This window comes from Melospiza georgiana, chromosome 15 (genome assembly GCF_028018845.1).
Source record: "Melospiza georgiana isolate bMelGeo1 chromosome 15, bMelGeo1.pri, whole genome shotgun sequence".
NCBI lineage: Eukaryota > Metazoa > Chordata > Aves > Passeriformes > Passerellidae > Melospiza > Melospiza georgiana.
The window spans coordinates 7,729,212-7,749,132 of NC_080444.1; the positions used below are offsets into that span (position 1 = coordinate 7,729,212).

General features: G+C 47.8%; 1 protein-coding gene across 1 annotated transcript in view; it reads left to right on the top strand.

The window, feature by feature from the left end:
- Positions 1-19,921, top strand: part of LOC131089721 (collagen alpha-1(XXIII) chain-like) — a 173,873-nt gene that overhangs the window by 2,262 nt on the left and 151,690 nt on the right. The window contains 1 exon segment of the mRNA XM_058034591.1: positions 1,684-1,753. Coding sequence (XP_057890574.1) covers positions 1,684-1,753 — 70 coding nt within the window.

Below are 19,921 nucleotides of genomic sequence, written 5' to 3' on the forward strand. Positions count from 1 at the left end.
ACAAGAAGGATTTAGTTTCTGGCTCTGTGACAGGCATCCATGTAACTCTGGAGAAATTGCTGATTTGGCTGTGGCAGGACCTTGCCCTGCCCTTGGCTCATCCCGTTAGTGGGATGTGCTGTGGGCTCCTGCTTTGATGCCCTCTGAAACATTGCCAACAGCACGGTCCAGGCGTGGCAGCATCTCCACTTGCTCTGTGTCAAAAGCCCCAGCTCCAAGTGTGTCGTTTTCACACTGGAGGGAAAATATTAACAGGAGGATTATGGAAACATCCAGTTGTTGTAAACAAAGCTGAACCATTTTGTTCACAAAGGATTTATTGTCCGCAGTGTCCAGATTAATCAGTTTCATGACAACAACAATTCAATGGGAGAACAGAGGACTCGCTCCAGGATTCAGATCTCTGCTGCTCCCAGTGATGCCTGCTGAACCAAAAATGTGGGAGAGCTTGTTTTCATTTCCTCGAGCATCTTCATCATCCAAATTACTTTGAAAGTAAACAGATAGAACTTGAGCAACTCTGTAACATTTAGACTGCAGGTGGCTGTCAGAAAAATCTCCTTAGATTTTTTTTTTGCCACATTTTCTCAAGGAAAGTGTTTTGCAGAAGGCAGCTGGATTGTTCTGGTATTTATACTTCCCTTAGGACAACTTCTCTGTCAGGTGCTATGAAACCGTGTTGATACTTTCAGGACCTCTTAGTGTCACATCCAAGCAGATAGAGGAAGCATAGGATTTCAACAACAGATAAAACTATTTAATCCTCAGAATAAAAAGAAAATAATCTAATTCACAGGTAGCCTAATACCTGAATAGTCCACAGTGTTCAAATATTTGAAAAGAGACTGGGTCATCAGTTGTACAATATCAAGTCTTAACACCCTGAACTGAATAAGTACTTTGAATTTTCTGTCTTTGAAATGTAGGGACTCCAGTTATCAGATTATTGGTTTATCTTTTGGCAATTACTTTAGGTAGGACAGGGCATTCCTGGAGGACTGAGAGAGTGAAGATTGTGGGTGAAGATGAGCTGTTCCCACCCTTGCTGGGCTGTCCCAGGCAGGGAGTATGCCTGAGTTAATGCAGTGTACCTGTCATCAGGCTCATTAACTTGGGCTTGGCAGTGGGCTAAATGCAGGCACGAACAGTCTGGCTGGCTTAGGGAGGAGCCAGAGTGTGCACACATCTGCCTGCAATATGCCACGTAGACACTGCTCTAGTTTCATGAATTTTTATGTGTTCTAGTTACCCCATTGATGAGATTTTCACTTTGGGGATGGAAACACTGGGCTTTGGTTAGGCCTGAAGGTGGGTGAGATCTCCAGTCTTGACTGTCCTTTACCTCATCCCTCTGCTAAAGAAACCTCTAACACTCCACAGAGCATGAATTTTGAGTGCAAAATCAACCAAATCAGGTCAAGTTTGAACATGGGACTTGTAAAGGAGCTCAGGATGAATCCTCCCAATGGAGCTTTGCTCAAGGGACTTTGGGATGTGCAGGAGGAGTGTCTGCCTGCTTTCTGTGGAGCTGTAGGCTGCTCAGAAACATTTCATATTTACATGCTACTGTGGCATGGGACATTAAACCCTTGCCCTCCCTGGCTGGTTTGGATGTTGGCATGCATGCACAGCGCTCAGGTGTGATGCTCTCTCTAAAGGGCTCTTTTCATCCCCTCCAAACAGAAACTCGGCGAGGGCCTGGCGAAGCTGCGCACGGCGCGGGAGGCGCCCCCGGACTGCGTGTGCCCCCCAGGTAGGTGCAGGTACAGCCCGGCCCGGGGCCACCCACTCCCTGAGCCCCTCTCTCCTGTTTTACACACTCCTTCCACGGAGGGAAATGTGTTAATAAGTGTTTTTCCCCAGCCAAAGCGCTCCAGCGTCTCCCAGTGCCTTGCTTTGGCCTGTTTACAGATCAAGGAGTTTGAGGTTTGGACAAAAACGATGTTTGGCTATAAGAATAAAAGAGGGAAGAACTTGACTGGGTTGTGAGCCCTGGGTGTTGGGCCAAAACAATTTAGAAGTAGTAACAAAATCACTGGGACTTAATGCAAGTGTGATAATTAAAAGCTGCAGCCTCTCTGCCTTTTCGGAGGGCAGGATTTCTTGTGCTGTAGGAAAGCTGTCACCGATTGTTTAAATTTCCTCCCAGAGTTTAATGAACTTCTAAAACCGTCAAAACTTCCTGTTCTGCTGTGGAAGTGCATGCTCCTTGGAAACAATAAACAGCTTAGATTAGTTTGTAAAGGAACTTCATTTACAGAAATGTTCTGTGAAGTGCTCTGCTGTCACACTGAAGGGTGCGAGTGGCTCTGAGCTGGGGCGCTTCGAGCCTTTATTTTCTTTTTTCTTTTCACAAAAGTAATGAAAGATGGGTGAAAGATGTGCAGTGCTTTGATGCGGGAGAATTCACAGTGTTACAAGGACTTGCAAGCAGCAGAGAGTTCCATTCTAGTTTTAAATAAAATAAACAGTAAATGCTACATGGGGATGGCAGAATAGGCAAAGGGGCAGGGTCAATTTTCCCTGCCACCCTGGATACAAGTCCTACCAAAAGACGCAGTGTTAGTCCATACTCGCAGGACAAAAAAAAAATTAAAAAAAAAAAAACCTTTTCTTTTTTTTTTTTTTTTTTTTCCTGTGAGATTATGTTTAATCTCAGAAACATTTCACTAACGATGCTCTTAAATGTACTCGCTGCTTTTCTGGTGGAAGGCTCCCTGTGTGCCTCACTGCCTGGTAACAAAACCCACCAGCTGAGAAACAAATCCTGCTTATTTTCAGCTCTTTGCAAAGTGGTCAAATCAGGTTTCTCTCTTGTGGTGCACAGACCCAACAAGTCCACCAGCCTCATGGGGCTCTGTGGCTGTGTCTTTCTCTGGTCTGGACAAACAGGGCGCTGCTGGTGTGCTTAAGTGGTCAAGAGGCTTTTCCTTTGCTCCTCGGAAAGCAATTGGGATTGAAGAGGCTCCTTTTGTCCAGGAAAGTCCCAGTTCTGTTCCGGGTCACTGAGCTGCTGGTTGCTGTGTTTGGGAGATGGGGGGAGAGAGGAAGGGGAAGGATTTCCCACGTGCTGCTGAGATGCTCGTTACAGTCATTAGGAACGAGACAAAGCGATTTGTGAGCCGAGGGAAGGAGAGGTGATCCCTGGTGGGTAGGAAACGTCCCATCGGTGGCTGCTCCTGGCCACCACTGCAGGGAGCTGACTGGGGATGTGCTGCCGGACGGTCCTGAAGACTTTTGGCTGGTTTTGAGCAAATCAAAGACATCTTCAGCCGTGTTTCGTTCTTTTTCTCCTGAAAAAGGTTGAATTGCCTTCTGCTCTGTAGTTAAAGAGCTTGGCCTGGAAACACCTGAGAGCCTGTGGCCCTCACTGGCATTCACTGCTGAGCTACACCAGGCTGCAAACCAACAGCTGAGCTTCAATTTGCCTCTGCACTGAAAAAGCAGCCCCAGGTGAAAGGAAAATTTCCTTGTGGAGGGGATGGGGAGATACTGCCAGCCCCACTCCTGCTTCCCATGGGTGGCTGGTGGGTACCCTGAACACCTGGGCTGGGCGGCTCTCCTCTGCCAATAACCCTGCTAGGCTTAGGAATTCCTCATCAGGGCTGGGTTTAGAGCCAGCTGGGGAGGGAGAGCGTCAGGAGGATGCTCTGTGATTGCCACGCAGGCGTGTCCCCTCCTTCAGTGTCTCTTTATAAAAACCACAGCACCGGCTGCCCCACAGAGCCACCGTGGGCAGCACAGGAGCCAACGCAGGCTCAGGGCTGGCCGTGCCAGCTGGGCTCGCTTTAAACAAGCCCTGAAATTTCCTAGAAACGAGTCAATTTGGGGTTTGTTTGCACTTGAGGGGGTGGCGGTTGTTTTTAGGGCACTGTTTTGATACAATTGACTCGCTACACATTCAGAGCAGTTTTGGAGCGAGATGACAACGACCCACTTAAAAGTTAAACGAGGGTCAAGTTATTCTAACTACAGCGAAATCCTGAATCGCTGCTTGTAAAACCAAGACTAAAGACAAACACTGTTCCCTCCTGGAAGAACCCCCGACCCAAACGGACCCGTTGTGTGCTTTGTGCTCCTGTTGGAGGTCCCCTGTTTGGCTGTAGGGCGCATCTGGGTTGGCTTTGGGACGGGACCCTGGGGCTTTCCGCGGCTGCGGGGGCCGCTGGCCGGCAGAGGGGGCCCGGCTGTTTCACCAGGGCCTCGGAGAGATCGCGAGCGGCGAAAGAAACCATAGAAAGACTAAAAATCATCCAGCCCAACTGCCCTGCAGTGAGCAGGGACATCTCCAGCTAGATCAGGTTTATTGGATCCCTATCCAGCCTGAACTTGGGAGTAATAACAATTTGGGGGAAAAAAGATAATTAAAAGAATATATTTTTTAAGCTTTTTTAAAAAAATTTCTGTCTCCGGTGCTGAGCATGCTGTAAAAAGTTGCCTCTGCAGTTGCTCTGAGTTGACTTGTTTTGCATTATTCATTCGAGCAAGGCGATGCGGGGGAGGATGACAACAACTTGGTGTCACTTTGAGCCCTTTGTGGTTTGGGCATTTTTGTGGCTGAGGGAGAGGAGAGCATCCTTGAGGGGGTTGAGGCAGCTGGACCGAGTGTGGGTCGGGCTCGGGAAGGCTGTGACAGCCTGGTGACCCCACTCCGGGGCCAGACACGGCCCTTGAGTCCCCTCAGCTATTCGGGACGGGGTGGCAGCGGTTGGATGCTGCGGGCACTGGGCAGGGCCAGGACAGCCTGTCCCCATATGTTGTCCTGCAGGGAAACAGCAGCTTAATATTGTGTTATTGTCATTCCCTAAGCCAGGCCTGTAATGCTTTGCAGAGAGGCCCCTTGTCCCCTTGTGTTCAGCTCTTTCTCTGGTGGGATCCTCACAAAGCCTTTGCTGCAGGATGAAACGCAGCAGGTGCAGGAGCACTGGTGTAGATGGCATTTGGGACAGCCCTGCTGATGGGAGGTGGGTTGAAGGCAGGACTGAAGCTTCACACTGGTAAACAATTTGTTTATCAGTTGTGTGGGCTCTGGCTGCCTTCTCATATATTTTTTTAAGGATTATTTTTTATTTTTCCCACCTTGTGATTTTGACAGTCCTTTAAAACATCAGGTGCCAAAGACTCTTGTTAAAGGTGGTATTTGCTGTGCTAAAAGTCTTCAAGCTCTGCGACAACAGGTCCCTCGAGAGCTCAAGGTGCTGGATGCATCATGCTAGAGCCTGAGAAATGTTTCCTTAAATCCAGCAAAAAAGGGCTTAAACCAGCCCCAGCCCACAGAGCGTGCCTTACCCAGCAGCTGGTCCTTGCTGAATTGTGGACTGAGGGTGTAAAGAGCTCCAGCTCTGCTGGTTGGCTCTTGCACTGCGTATTTCTACGTATGCATTGTGTTTCCATGTGCCTTTTTGTTTAACAGCACCTCTGGAGCCTTAACTCCAAATCTCCTGATGCATTTCCCTGTTTTCATCTCGAGTTCCCGCTGGGACGGTGTCGTATGCTTTTGAACGTATGGATTTATTACAAAACAGCGTTAAATGTTCAGTGTAGTAATCTGATGTTCCAGCTAATATGTGACAAATATTTCCCAATAATGGCTTGGCAGCAGCAGGAGTGCAGTGGTGCTGCAGCCGGCAGGACGTGGATTGCTCCATTTCTCTGCAATTCAAACCATCTGTACTGGGGGAGCCGAGCATTTCAAACCCTCTCCACCTCTGCAGACTCAGCAGCTCCACAGGCTCTCTTGCTTAGATTGTTTATAGAATTTAAACATTTTTTATTATTAATTTTTTAATATTTACCCTAACTTTATACCCAGAGATCAGCGTTCTCCAGGTTGTCCTGGGAGGCTGGTGTGGCATTTTTTGTGCTTTCCAGTGACTTGAAATATCTGATTTTTGCTGGTGTAAATGTTGCCTTCAAGTGTCACTCGCTATCAGCCTTCTCCCAGTGTTGTCTCCCCAGGTAATTAGCACAACAGAATTTCCCTAATTGCTGCAGATCAAGGGGGAGAGGGCTCTCCTGCCTTTGTAGTCCTGACAAATGGCAGATGTTTTCCAGGAGGCCAAATGGGGATGCACCCAGCCCTGCTAATTCTGGCTCTTTGTTTTGTTCTCTCCATGATAGCAGCTCTGTTATTGCATCTTCAGGGTCTGGGCCTGTAGTGCCACATTTCTGAGCCCTTCAAGGTAGTTCAACAGATACTGAAAAATATCAATTATAAACAAGTATTAATTATTTTTTTCTTAAATTAGCAGTGATCTCTGCTTTTCTGGGTTGCTTTGCTTCTACTGACCTTAAACCTCTGAGGTATTCCTTACACTTACCTAAGATACCCTTTTCTGCTTACTGAAGTCATGAAAACTCAGTATTTTTCTGTAATTTCTATTATATAGAGTGAGACAAAGAGCTTTACAAAATATTCAAGTTTTAAAATGTCTTCTGAATCCCCCTTTGCCTCGGTTTTCTGTACCCTGCCAGTCTCTTCACTTCAGCAGGGTTTGCTTTGTCCATCTGCCTTTGCCCACAGGAGGCTGGGACATTGGAATTATGGATTAGTGTAAAAAGGATTTTTTTTTTTGTACTAAACTTACAAATGCAATCAGAATTCTCTCCTGCACAGAACAGGCTGTGCCAGGATTTCAAAAAATGAGCCAGAAGCCAAGTGTTAAAGCATCTAAATAACAAAGAACAACTGGCTGGGAAGGACTTGTGGCAAATGGTGCCATTTAAATGCAGGCAATTTCTTTCTGTTTCACGTGTTTTCAAATCTTACTCCTTCAAAAATCCAATCTGCAGACCTTAGCAACTTTTGGAAAAAATGCTCTTTGAGCATAGAAATGACTGCTGGCTACCTTCCATCAGCTCCTTCCTGGCGACCATTCCCCAGTCCCTTCTGGATATTTGTGGAAGGCCCCAGGGACATCTGGAGCTGTGTCTGCACGCCACATGTGCAGGGGCTGCCAGTTCCTTGTCCCAGGAGCTACCTGGGATGGGCACTGCCCCCTTCCATCATCTCACTGCTGGAGAGCAGCTGCCACAGAGTGATGGGTCCCCACCCCATCCCTGGGACCTCAAAGCTTTGGCATCAGGATTCATGAAAACCTTGAGGTCAGGGGTTGTTTTCTCGAGTGGTTGCAATAGATGGATATAAATTAAGGAGAAGGAGTTTTGCTTGGTTTGGCATCTCCTCCCAGCCATGTGGGTGCCAGCCAGCAGCAGGGAAAGGAGCCCAAAGTCCCCCTGGCAAGAGGAACGGCTCTCTGGTGGTCCTGTGGGTGGCTGAGTGCTCCGAGGGGGCTGCTGGAGTGGTGACAGCAGCCAGGTGTGTCATGGGGGGCTCTGCTCACAGTTTTGGCACTGTTCCACAGCCCTGCTGAGGAGCTCGTGGTGCTGGGAGCAGGAGGTGACAGCCAGGTGTGCAGCAAAGGGGAGGAATTTGGGCCCTGCTCTCAAACTGACCCAGCAAAGGGGAGGTTTTGATCTGGGAAATGGGGCACTGCTCTCAAACTGACCCACTAAAGGGCAGGTTTGGCTTTGGGAGTTTGGGCACTGCTCTCAAACTGACCCAGGAAAGGGGAGGTTTGGTTCTGGGAATTTGGGGACTGCTCCCAAACTGACCCAGCAAAGGGCAGGTTTGGGAATTTGGGGACTGCTCCCAAAATGACCCAGCAAAGGGGAGGTTTTGATCTGGGAAATGGGGCACTGCTCTCAAACTGACCCAGCAAAGGGCAGGTTTGGGAGTTTGGGCACTGCTCTCAAACTGACCCAGCAAAGGGGAGGTTTGGCTCCAGGAATTTGGGCACTGCTCCCAAACTGACCCAGCAAAGGGCAGGTTTGGGAATTTGGGGACTGCTCCCAAACTGACCCAGCAAAGGGCAGGTTTGGGAGTTTGGGCACTGCTCTCAAACTGACCCAGCAAAGGGGAGGTTTGGGAATTTGGGGACTGCTCCCAAACTGACCCAGCAAAGGGCAGGTTTGACTCCAGGAATTTGGGCACTGCTCTCAAACTGGGTTCCCCGCGTGTGCTGGCGTGTGAGGGAGGGCACGTCCTCTGTCCCACAGCCACCCAAACAGCACCACCCCTCATGAGCTGCTGTGGCAGCCAGCAGTGACATTTCACGTCCTGCCGAGGTGGCTCTAAGTGCTGCATGTGGCCAGGGCTCTCTGAGGCAGGAAATAGCACAGGATCAGGGCTATTCCCAGAGCTGACGGCGCCTCTGACACATAGGCAGAGCACGAGCTGGAGGCAGTCTGGCCTCAAAACCACTGAGGCAGGGAAATGGGCTGGAGGCATCTTCAGGGAGGCTGGGGCAGGATTCCTCCTGGTGCTGCATTTGAACACCAAGGCCTGCAGCAGCCCCCAGCAACATTTGCCTTTAGACCACTTCAGCAAAAAAATAATTAAAACTGGTGACATCAATAGGAGAAGGCTTTGAAAATTTATTTTTTCTGAGTCTGCCAAAGTTATTTTGAGTGTAATGAAAACTACAAAAATAAATCTGATGACCATGTCCTCCACAAGAGGCTCTGTGTAACTTTATCTTTGTCTCGACATATGAAGTCATTTACCCAGGCACAGATATTTTTTGCTGCCAACCCCTTCAGTGCTGCCTTTCCAGGGAGACACTCTGGAGCAGGTTGGTTCATTGTTCATGGACTGACTCACCTGGGAAGCTCCTGTTAGTTTCAAGTTGTTTTCCTCCTCTTTCTTGTTCAAATGATGGATCAATGTCATGCAAGTGAGCAGTGACTAGGCTGTGCAGAGCTGATTATTGAAAATAGACAGTGCTGGCAGGGAACCTGCTGTACCTCCATCCCTCTCATCAATCAGCAGTGCTGTCATCTCCTGCCCACCCTGGGTGGAACAGGGTGGGAATGTGTCTCACCCTAGCATGCTTTAGCTTGAGTTTTTCAGTCATGCAGTGTTGATAGAAGCAGGTTTTAGCACAGAAATCTTCTGGGACAGTGAGCTACCAGTGGTGTACTCCTGAAGCAAGAGCCAACTTATTTCTCTGGTAGAAGAAGCTCCAGAATGACATTTCATGACTCACATTGCACAGGAATCAGCATCACCTATGGCTGTGGGCAGGTAGGTGACAGCGACCAAAACCAAACTTGAGCAGAGGGGCTGTATAAAAGTTTTTATTCTGCTCTTGCTGCACTGGGTGGGTGCCACATCATTCACCAACAGGTTCCATTAATTACCCTTCCCTCTGGCCAGCCCAGACAGAGGCTGGACAAATAGCCCCATCTGCCTCAGCAGCTTCTTCCCTTGGCTTCCCACTTGAGAAATCCTAGACTCTCTACAAAACTGGTGTCTCCCGATTTCCATGACCAGAAACACTTCTTTCCCTGGTGCTGTTGGTTTGCTTCTGTTTTGTTGCTCCCAGACATGGACATTTCATTTGTGTGACTTTGTGGGCTGCAGGGGCAGTAGGTGTGGTGTCCTTTAAAGGATCCAAATATAACTCCATCACTCCTGACACTCCAATAAAGGCTGGAGCAGCAAAGGGCTGAGTGGTGCTTAGCTGCCAGCTGGGGTCAAAACATGAGCAAATCTATCAGTACCTTTTTTGGGTTATTTTACAAACTTCTGGGTTAGACAGTCCCTTTCAGCACTTGTTAAATAGAGTTTTCTTAAAGGAAGGTGTTGTGAGCTCCGGCCCCTGAGCAGTGCTGTGTTTGCACTGCAAATGTGCTCATGCTTTGACCACCACATTGTCATGGGAGGGAGGAAGGGGAACAGGGGAGTGACACCCATAGCTGGCTGCAGCTGGGAGTCCTAACAGGATTTTAAGCAGTAATTATGCTGTAGCAGTTGCTCACTGAGGAGTGTGGCTTGCCTGGATTACAGAGGGCAGGGTGTGAATCCAAACAGCAGCCACAAGCGTGGATCACTCACCCTTCCACTGCCACCCAAACAGCACAAGCCAAGCACTGATCACACCAGCTGTGAGCACACTTAGGACTCCAGGTGTCACTTCAGACAGAAAACAGAGAGAGATCAGGAAACTTTTGTCTGTTATTCTCCTTTATTGCAGTAGCTGTCTGTTCAGATCAGCAGTAAAATTATTTATCCAGTCTGACACACAGAGCACCTTGTTCCAGGTGAAGGTGCTGTGACACCAGCAGGTTTGTCCCCACATGTGCTAAGGGACAGGCAGTTCTGACACTGTGATGGGATACTCCTGCACCTCGTTTTTCATGAAGCCAAGCTGGCTGTAGAAAATAGCTCCTTTACTGAGCTACTTTAAAAGCAGCCAAAGTGAGGAATTTGGCCACAGGTTTGTGCATGCATGGTTGTGAGGGGTCTGGAAGCAGCACTGCTGCCCTGCTGTGCTGGCTCCCTTGGCCTGGGGGTGCTGGGTGGGGTGGCAGGGATGCACCTGGTGGCTGTACCTGGCTGGGGATGTGCTGGGTGTGCAGGAACCATGGAATGAACCCAAGGTACACCAGTGTCAGTGGCAGGTCCTCGTGGTGACACTGCAAGGAGAAGCAGCTTGAGGAGACACAGCCAGTTGCTGATCTTTTTTGTGTTGCACCTGTCCCACCATGATAAACTAGACCGTGAAAAGGCTGGATTTCTTTCTGCCTCAGACCCAGGAGGCAGCAATTCTCATCACTTCCCAGCATGAGCCCAGGGTAATCCCAGCCAGCAGCCAGCCTGGGGGCAGCAATGGCTCTGCAGGCTGAGCCTGCCCACCCAGCTTGGACTGATGGGTATGAGCACTGGGGTTAATGCAGCTACACAGGACACACTCACGTGGTTAATGACCTAATTAAGCCTCCACCTGCTCTTTGTTGTCACCATCAGTCAGTTTTATCGTGTGGCAGAAGAGGTTCTGGTGCCAGGATGCCCCGGACACGTGGCTTTGGCAGCCTGTGCAGCACAATGTGCTTCTTGGGTTTCATCCCTGCAGCAGATGGAGAGAGCTCGTGGCCTTGTGTAGGAGTGAGGCACAGAGCTGCTGGAAATGCAGGAATGACAGATCCCCAGTGCCCCCCAGCTTGTGCTTGTTTGCTTTTTAAAATGTGACCATGTGGGGCAAGAAGGAGAAAAAGCTGCATGTGCTGGAGGAATAGAGTGTAGCCAGAGGACTGACAGAACAGGGCTGTGGAGAGCCCACCACTGCCTTGAATGCTGATTTGGGGGCAGGAATTCACTTTTTTCTACAGATTTGAGCTGGGGATGTGTTTGTGAAAGACCTCCCATTCATCTTGTACCCCATACAGAATCTTGGTTGGGGTAGGGATGTGGGGCTGTGTTGGTTGCAGTTGAAGCTGTTCATGTTTCTGGCTCACTTTTAAATTGGGGCCATTTATGTAATTACATATTGAAGGCATTAAAAGAACTTGGCTTCTGCTGAGAGGAGACTGCCCTTGATGGTTTATTTTTTCACCATGATTGCAATCGTGGCAAGGCATGAAGGCCAAGAAAAGCCAGTCTTTACCTGAGGCTGGCTGTGTGACAGAAATTACTTTTTAACCCACTTGAGCAACCCTATGGCAAGAGCCACTGACTTTGGGACTTTCTTCACCTGAAGGTCCTTCAGTGCAGGTTTGCTGGGACATTTATGCCAAGACAGCTCCAGTGAGGGACTTGGCTCCAGCCCATGTGTGATGTTCCCTGTACATTGCAAGAAATCCCATTTTTCTCCCTTTGCTTCTGGCTCTCAGTGGCACAACTGTGGATATTGGCTGTACAAGCAGCAGAGAGAGGCCATGTGTCCCTGGGTGCACCTATTAAATCCTGTGCACCACATAAAAATTTTATCCTTCATGTCCCAGGCTCCTGGGTGGCTTCCCAGCAAGGGTGACATGGTGGAGAGAGAAGAATTCACAAAGAAAAAAACATTAAATAGGTTCCATGATGTTCCCAACCATCTGTGTGTTTGTTGTGAGACTTCTAAAAAATACTGGTGGAGATGAGATCTGTCAGTGCAGTGCATCTGGAAATGTTTCTTTCTGCTCGAGTTTGTCTGGGTCTTCTCCCCATTTTGTGCTGTCTCTGGGCTGTCCCCATTTGTGCTATTCCAGCCCACTTGGTGCAGGAGGCTCGAGCAGGTTTGTGCTGCTTCACTGCTCAGAGACATTGGAGAACTTGGAGGAGATGTCAAACAGATTTTTCTTTTTCTTTTTCTTTTCCCCCAGCAGATCTGTCTGGAGGATGAGAACAGTTGGTATTGATATGATCTGCTTCATATTTTGGGAAGTCTTGGCAGTAACTACTACCAACTAATGATGCTTCTGGGGCCCTATTGTGCAAACATTTAAATATGTTCAACCGTGTTGCGCAGAAGCCCTGTCAAGAGACCAATACGCCATCCCAGAGGGACTCCAGGGCATGGCTGATGGCAAAAACGGGCCTTGATAGGGAATTGGGAATGTATGTTCCCATTTCTTAAAAGAAATCCTGGCTTTTTGGCTGCTGACAGCTGTTGCTGGAGGATGGGGTGCTGCTGGTGTGGGCAGTACTGCTCATCTGTGCCATGGGAGCAGGGACTCCTTGTGTTCATTTGATTCTTTCTTCTGTTTTTGTCCTAAACTTTGCATCCTCAACCCGAGCTTGTCCACCTCATTTCTGGGGTGATCACTGCATGTGGGTCTGCCCCATCCCTCATCGCTGATGCCCTGAACCGGGCCAGAAGTTGCACATACTTTTCTTTTCTGCTGGATTTTCTCTTTTTTTTTTTTTTTTTTTTTTTTTTTTTTTTTTTTTTATTTTTTTGAATCTATCCATTTGGTAGATCAGGACTGTATAAAAGTGGTTTTTATAAATCCTAAAAATACAGTCAAATTCTCCAAGAAGTCCTGTTCAACTCCACTTGGGAGCTTACGCAGACCAGTTGACTTTAAGGATAAAAGCTCTGTATTTGAGCTCCTGCATTTTCAATTTTTTTGTTTTATTTTTTTGGATCCATCTATTTTGTAGATCAGGACTGTATAAAAGTGTTTTTTTTTAAATTCCAAAGATACGGTTAAATTCTCCAAGAAGTCCTGTTCAGCTCCACTTCGGAGCTTACGCAGACCAGTTGACTCTAAGGATAAAAGCTCTGTATTTGAGCTCCTCGAGGATTGCTTTAATGTCAATTAAGCCAGACTTCAAGGAGCTCTGCTTCATTTTCAGAGTGACAAGGTTCCCAGTCTTTAAACCATTCCTTCACAGAGAGGTGAGGTCAGAGTGCATTGGTGCCTGGCAGCATCCCTGGGCTGTGCTGGGGATGATCAGACCCGTGAGCTCTGCTCTGTGTGCAGCAGCAGCAGCAGCAGCACAGCCACCCCCTGTCTGCTTCCCTTTGCTTGTGGTGGCACAAAGACACATTTGATAAAAGCCAGGCTTGGCTGCTTTTTGCAAACACAAACAAAACAAAACAGAAAAACAGCAGAGGAGAGGTGGCTGGGTTTTGTTAAAAGTGGGGACTTGGGATTTAGCAAGAAAAGAAAACCCAAACCTCCACTTCTTTCTGGATTAACAAGGGAGTCTGAAGTTGCACCCTTCTCCATCTCTCCCACCCTGTCAGGTCAGTGGACATTTCCAGACCCCTCGCTGGGAACATTCTTCCTCTTCAGCCCCATGGTCGTGTTAATAAGGAAGAAGGAGTTTTATAGAAATACATCTCCCTCCCCTCTGTATATATATACATATAAATATATCCCTTCCCATATAGAATCCCATAAATATTTATATTTAATGCTTGTTAAGTGGCAAAGCAAAATGCAACATTCCTTCTCCTTGGTAACTGAATGCCCACCCTCTCTCACTGGGGTTTATTCTGGGCTTTGCTGATTGCAGGTTTTAGCTCCTCTTTGCTCCAGACTGGCCCTGACTGCCAGCTCAGTGCTGAGGGCTCATCCCAGGGGATTCCACTGGTGGGAATGGGTGAAATTAGGTGGCTTCATCCTGGTTTGGTTTAACATGGTAATTATGTGTTGCTTGAACCCAGCCATTTGTTGAACTGTTTTGCTTTTAAATTTATTTAATGCCTCATTTTGGAAGATTTCCTTGCTGTAGTTGGGGGTTCCTTACAGCTGCTCCATTGCTGTGTATCTATATTCCATTACTACCCTGAATTCCAGCCCCTCCACAGAGTGAATTCACTGCTGGCAGGAATTCCCCTGTGCAGAACTGGTGATGCCAAACCTTGCACTGATGCCCTGAGGAGACTGGCCTTTGCCACCAAATGCTGAAAATGTCTCCTTTCTCCTGGCTACAAAACTGTGCAGTGAAGGCAGAGGGAGCACACACACTGAAGTTGTGTCACTTAAGATGTGACAGCTCGTCTGAGAGGCCCCGGCACAGGGTGCCCAGAGCAGCTGCCCCATCCCTGGGAGTGGCCGAGGCCAGGCTGGACAGGGCTTGGAGCAGCCTGGGACAGTGGAAAATGTCCCTGCCCATGGCAGAGGGTTGAAGCAAGATGAGTTTTAGGTTGTCTTCCAACCCAAACCATTCTGTGATTCTACAGAAACTCTTCTCTGCTGGGCTCCTCAGGGCGGTTGTTCATGGCACTGCAGCCTCGAGAGGCTGAAACCTTAACAATGAACCTGGGGAGGCAGATTCCACCCTCAACCACATCCCCTGTGCCCCCAGGAATGACCCCAAAACTGCAAGGAGGAGCCAGGAAGAATATGAGGAACATCTCTCCCTGTTCTGAATATCCCAGGGAGGGGAGCAGAAAAGGCAGTGGGGCTGTTCCCTCATTTTGCAGAGGGGAGCCTTGCTTGGTCAGGCTCTCTGTCTGTACAGGTGCCCTTGCAGGTGAGTGGGCGCAGCTCTGCTCCTGCTGCCCCGCTCAGCACAGCTGTGCCTCTGGGGGCTCCTCCCTCCCAAACAGCCTGCTCAGGGGCTGCTCTGAGGCTCTCACCGAGCCTTGGCAGCATGCGTGGGGCTCCAGGCTGGGGGATGCAGCTCTGTGCTCTCTCTGTGGCTGGGGTAAGTCTTGTGCTCTTCCCTCTTTCTCAATTCTCTGCAAGGTGCAGCAAAGAGACAATTTGGGAGCATGTTTATTCTGCTGGGAGCTGGGATTGCTGGTCAGCCTGGTGATCAGAGCTATGTGCAGGTGACCTGAAAACATCAGAATTCCCCTTTTGAATTGAGGGGCACTGGAGTGAAGCAGACAGGCAGAGGTGTGTGTGTGTATTTATGCACACGTGTGTGTGTGGGAACTTGTGCCAGGTCTGCCTGGCTGTGGGTGCCCTATTGAGAATTCCTTTATGATTTTGTTGTTGGAGATGTGGGGCTGTAGCAGAACTGTCTGTGCAGTCTTTGTTGCAGGAGGTGCAGGGGGGCTTCTGCTCTGACCAGGGGCACAAGTGTGTGATTTTGAAATTGGTTTTAATTCACCTGCCCTGGAACTGGATGTCTGCTTGGCCATGCTGTGACTGGTGAAGGTGGGAAATGTGCGCCTCAAGGAGAAATCCTGTGCAGAAGGGTGAAGTGGCTCAGCTTCAAGATGTTAAATCACAGGGTGCTTTGAGGGGTCCTCACCTTTCTGGCTGTTATTTTTAGTGCTTTTCTTGCATAAAGTACTGCTTTTACACACAGACTGTGCAGCTATCCCAGTGCAATTGAAGGGCAGCAGGGGCTGAGCCTGGTTGCTGGCCCTGGTGAGACACCAGTGTGGGGTTGTGGGGGAATGGCAGGTGACATTCTGGGATATAACCCCAAAAAGGTGACTCCTAGAGGTGAAAAGATTAATCAGGCAGTGGAGGTAAGATCAGTAATGACACTAATTGGCTTCTGTCTGTAGGAGTCTTCTCAGCTCAGTTCTGTGACTGCACTATTGTTTTAGTGCTTTTTTCCCTGTGGTGTGTTTGTTTTTTTATTTTTGTGGAATGCCTCTGTTGGAGGAGGGTGGAGGCAGACCTTTCTTGGGTAGGTGTTGCAGAATGCAAAATGAGAGGAACCCCAAGATTCCTCCAAGCAAGCCCTGATTTGAAGAGGGATCTCACTCTGCTCTGGCCAGTGCTGCTGATGGTTCTGCTGCTCAGGCACACTCAGAAGCTGAGCTGGTGGCTCTTGGTGGAGCTGGGGGAGGTTGATGGGCCCCAGCTTTTGTGGGGTTGGTGCCAGATTCTGCTTTTAGATCTCAGTGCTTGGTAGAATTTAGCAATAGCCTGGCTCAGTGTGGAGTGGGGCCCTGGGTTGGAGCCATTCATCTCCCCTGCTTGGGGCTGTGCCCTGGCCAAGGAGCCACCAACAGCCTGGGGAGAGGGGGCAGCTGAGTTACAGCTTCATTTGGGTGGGGGGAGAAGAATCCCTCTCATCAAGGCCCCTGACTGCGGCTGGTTTCTCTCTTAGGACATCCCTGATAGCACCTGGGATGCTGAATAACAACGCCTGTTACAGGCAATTTGTTCTTATCTGATGGCCTGAGGTGGGAAAGCTGCAAGGAGGAAGATGAAGGGACAGAGGCTCAGCCCAGGACCAGAGAGTTTGATTTCCCTCTCCCAAGTGCCAGCATTTTGATGGGGAGCCAGGAATGCTGTGGGCTGTGAAATGTTTTTGTTTCACTTCATCGGGTTTGTGCAGCCAAGCCCTAATCGAGGCTGTCATTTCCAGAGGGGGGAAATGGGAGCTCTGTGTTTGGAACACCTCTGTGGGACTGCAGCAGGGAAAGGGTCCTGCCTGGCAGCTTAAAGAGCTAAACTTCACTTGATGTTTGAGGAAGCTGTCGGTTTTTTTTGTTTGTTTGTTTCGTTTTGTTTTCCTTCTTAAAAAGTTTTTTTAAGCAACACTGAATTGCTGTTTAGACTCTGAGTGGTACAAAAAGGGACTGAGCTGAAGCTTTCCAGTGCCAAGCATCACACACAGCTCTGATCAGCTGGACAGCTGCAGCCACAGCTTGCTCCTCTCAGCTCAGCCAGGTGAAAACACATCAGTGATGAACATGATCCCCATCTGCATCTTTCTTAGGGACCTGCCTAGAATATCAACATCACTAATGTGTTATCATTTAAGTCTCTAATTTCTCTTCACATGCAACTCTTCAGCTCTCATCTGTGAATAATTCATCTGATATTCAGAATAGCAAAATGGCTTTATTTGTTTGCAGATATTCTTGGAGGAGCCCTCCTTGGTTTACTTGTCTTCCTTACCAGTTTATGTATCTTGACATGTCATTTCCTTCGTGGTCTTCCCCCCCACTCCCAAAATGATTTGCATATGAATAATTAAAAACAAAAGGAGGCAAATTCCCATCATAAATGTCTTTCACATTGGGTTAGACACGATTTTTGGGGACAGATGACTGCTGTAGCCTGTAATTGAAACATCACAAATGACATACCTGTGCATGAAAGGGAACTTGCTCCTCTCAGCTCCTGCTTTGCTTCCATCTCACCCTCTCTTGCTCAATGCTCTGCTGCCCTTCCTTGAATCCTCTCTCAAAAGAGCAGGAGGGAACCATAATGATTAAATTAGACAGGAATACATATTTTTGCAGCAGGTTTCTTGAGGACATTAATTTAGTCATCAAGCCCATCCTCCTCCCACAGCCCCCAGTGCAGCCCCTGCCTGCTGAGCCCTTACCCCACACTGCTGAGTGAATCCCTGGTCTCTGCTGCATGCAACAAAACAGTTGTAATTTTAAATTAGCTCTTAAAGGGAATATAACTTTAAATCCTTGGGTTGCAGTCAGTCACAGCTCTAGTTTTTTTTTGGTCAGTATTATTTTGGTTAAAGTTAACAGATTTCTTTTCTCTTTATTATGATTGAAAAGTTTTTATTAGGACATAAAGATTTTTATTAGGCTCATGTATGCATTGATTTGCCCAATGTTCCAAACAGATCATCCAGAAGATGATCATATTTCCTGCAGGTGGCTCAACAACTGTAGATTCTGTAGTGTTGTGGTACCAGTCCTGAAATAGATTGACCTTTCAGTTTCAGTTCTGCTCAATTCTGCCAAAATGATTTCCTCCTTACTCTGGTTCACATTATCGAATTGCAGAGCCGTTAGTTCCAGTTCTTGGTAAGGATGCTGCTGTCCAAATCTGGCCCTCACTAAGGCTGAGTGAAACTCGTGATTATTTACTCAGCCTGGGGCAAAGTACTGGCAAAATGAGACACAGGATGGGATGGGAACAAGTCCCATCAGTTAGAAATTAGTGTAGTTTTAAAATTATTTTGATTTTATTTGAACTACAGCAACGTGTGCTGGAGAGCTTGGGATATAATGCCCACAGAGACAAAGCCAGGGCAGCCTGTGAATCCTCTCTAAGGAGCTGCAATGGTGCTGGCTGTCACTGCTTGTCCTTCTGGGGGGCTGGAGAGCATCTGCTGTGTCCCTGTCCAGTGTGGGACATTTATTTCCTCCTGAAAAGCAAATCATTGCTTTTCAGGAGGAAATAAATTGATTGCATTTGGTAGAAATCGAGGTGTGTGAAATAAATGTTTCTTTTGGGTTTTCCCAAACTGGATAAAAATTCTAATTGAAAATGTAGAAGTTTTTCGAACATCGACATTTTCAATTTCTTGAGCTTGAGTTCATCACTCCCCTATTCTTGCTTCATACAAACACAGCCAAAATGAGCAGTGGTCCTGCAGGATCCCAGCCTGCTCTGGGCTCTCCTGGCCCTGCAGGTCACTGAGTCCCAGCCCTGGAGCAGAGGTGCTGCTGCTGTGACCTGATAGTGCCGCTCCTCTGGAGCTCATAGGAGAGCCTGGGGAGCCAGGAGCTGCTGGGATCTAAGGTGCCATGTCACAGACATCTTTTCACTAAAAATCTTTTCTTAGGATTTTTTCTCTTCTGAGGACTTGAAGCCTCACAAACAAAATGTAAACAATTGTTGTCTGCTGCTGTAGAATGCATCAGGTGTGTCTGTGTTTGGGCCATCTTGAATGTTTACAATTAATGGCCAACCACAGACCTGATAGCTTAGACTCTCTGTCTGAGCCACAAACCTTTATTATTCATTCGTTTCTATTCTCAGCTTAGCTAGCCTTCTGAGGAAATCTTTCCTTCTATTTCTTTTTAGTTAGTTATAAGGTAATATATATATATCATAAAATAATAAATCAAACCTTCTGAACATAGAGTCAACATTCTTGTCTCTCCCCTCATTCAAGAACCCCTGTGATCACTGTCACAGAGTCCCTGTGGCTGATTGATATATTTTAAAAAACCCAATTATACTATGCACAAAACAGCCCTCTCCCCCCATCCCAACTTGAGCATTCACTTTCTTTGGCTCTGCATGCATTATCCTGATGCTGCCAGCATCCTGCTGCAAGTCTGCAGTGCAGAGCTGCAAGATGAGGCTGGGAAGCTGCTGCACTCAACAGCTGAACTTGGTTTTGTGGCAGTAACTCTGATGTAAAATTGTTCCTGAGAGCTCCAGAAACACAGTCTCTGTGACCCGAGTGTGAGTGACAAAGAGCACTTCTCCAGCTGATGTCAGACCTCAGACACCAGACTTCCCGCAGGGATTCGCCTCCTGAACCCAAATTTCTCACCCAGCAAAGCCAAAGGTGTGTTCTTGTCGCACTGTGTGTCATGCTAGGGGATTCTAGAGGTAGAGGAAGAAATCTGGGGTGGGAAGGGGCCAAAGTGGCTAAAAGGGTTTAAAAACTGGCTGGATCCTGGTAATGGTTGTAACAGTACATGAAATATCAGCTCATGCTGAATGAGGAGATAGTCTTGGCATAATTCAGACAAAAAATGACTCTTAAAAATGTGTGTCTTTTCTTTAGATTTACTCTTAATACCCTAAATAATCTCCAGCTTTGACATTTTAATTGTACAGCACAGATGTGAAAACTTTCCACCAGGTCCTGGCAGGAATCCCAGCAAACTTCTTCAACCAGAAAAGTTAAAAAGGGGGGGGGAAATTGTTTCTTGCACTTGTAAACCCTATTGTTTCAGAATTTATGAGGTAATATTGACCTCTCCAGGCTTTATAAAAATCAGGATAAAAATATTGCAAG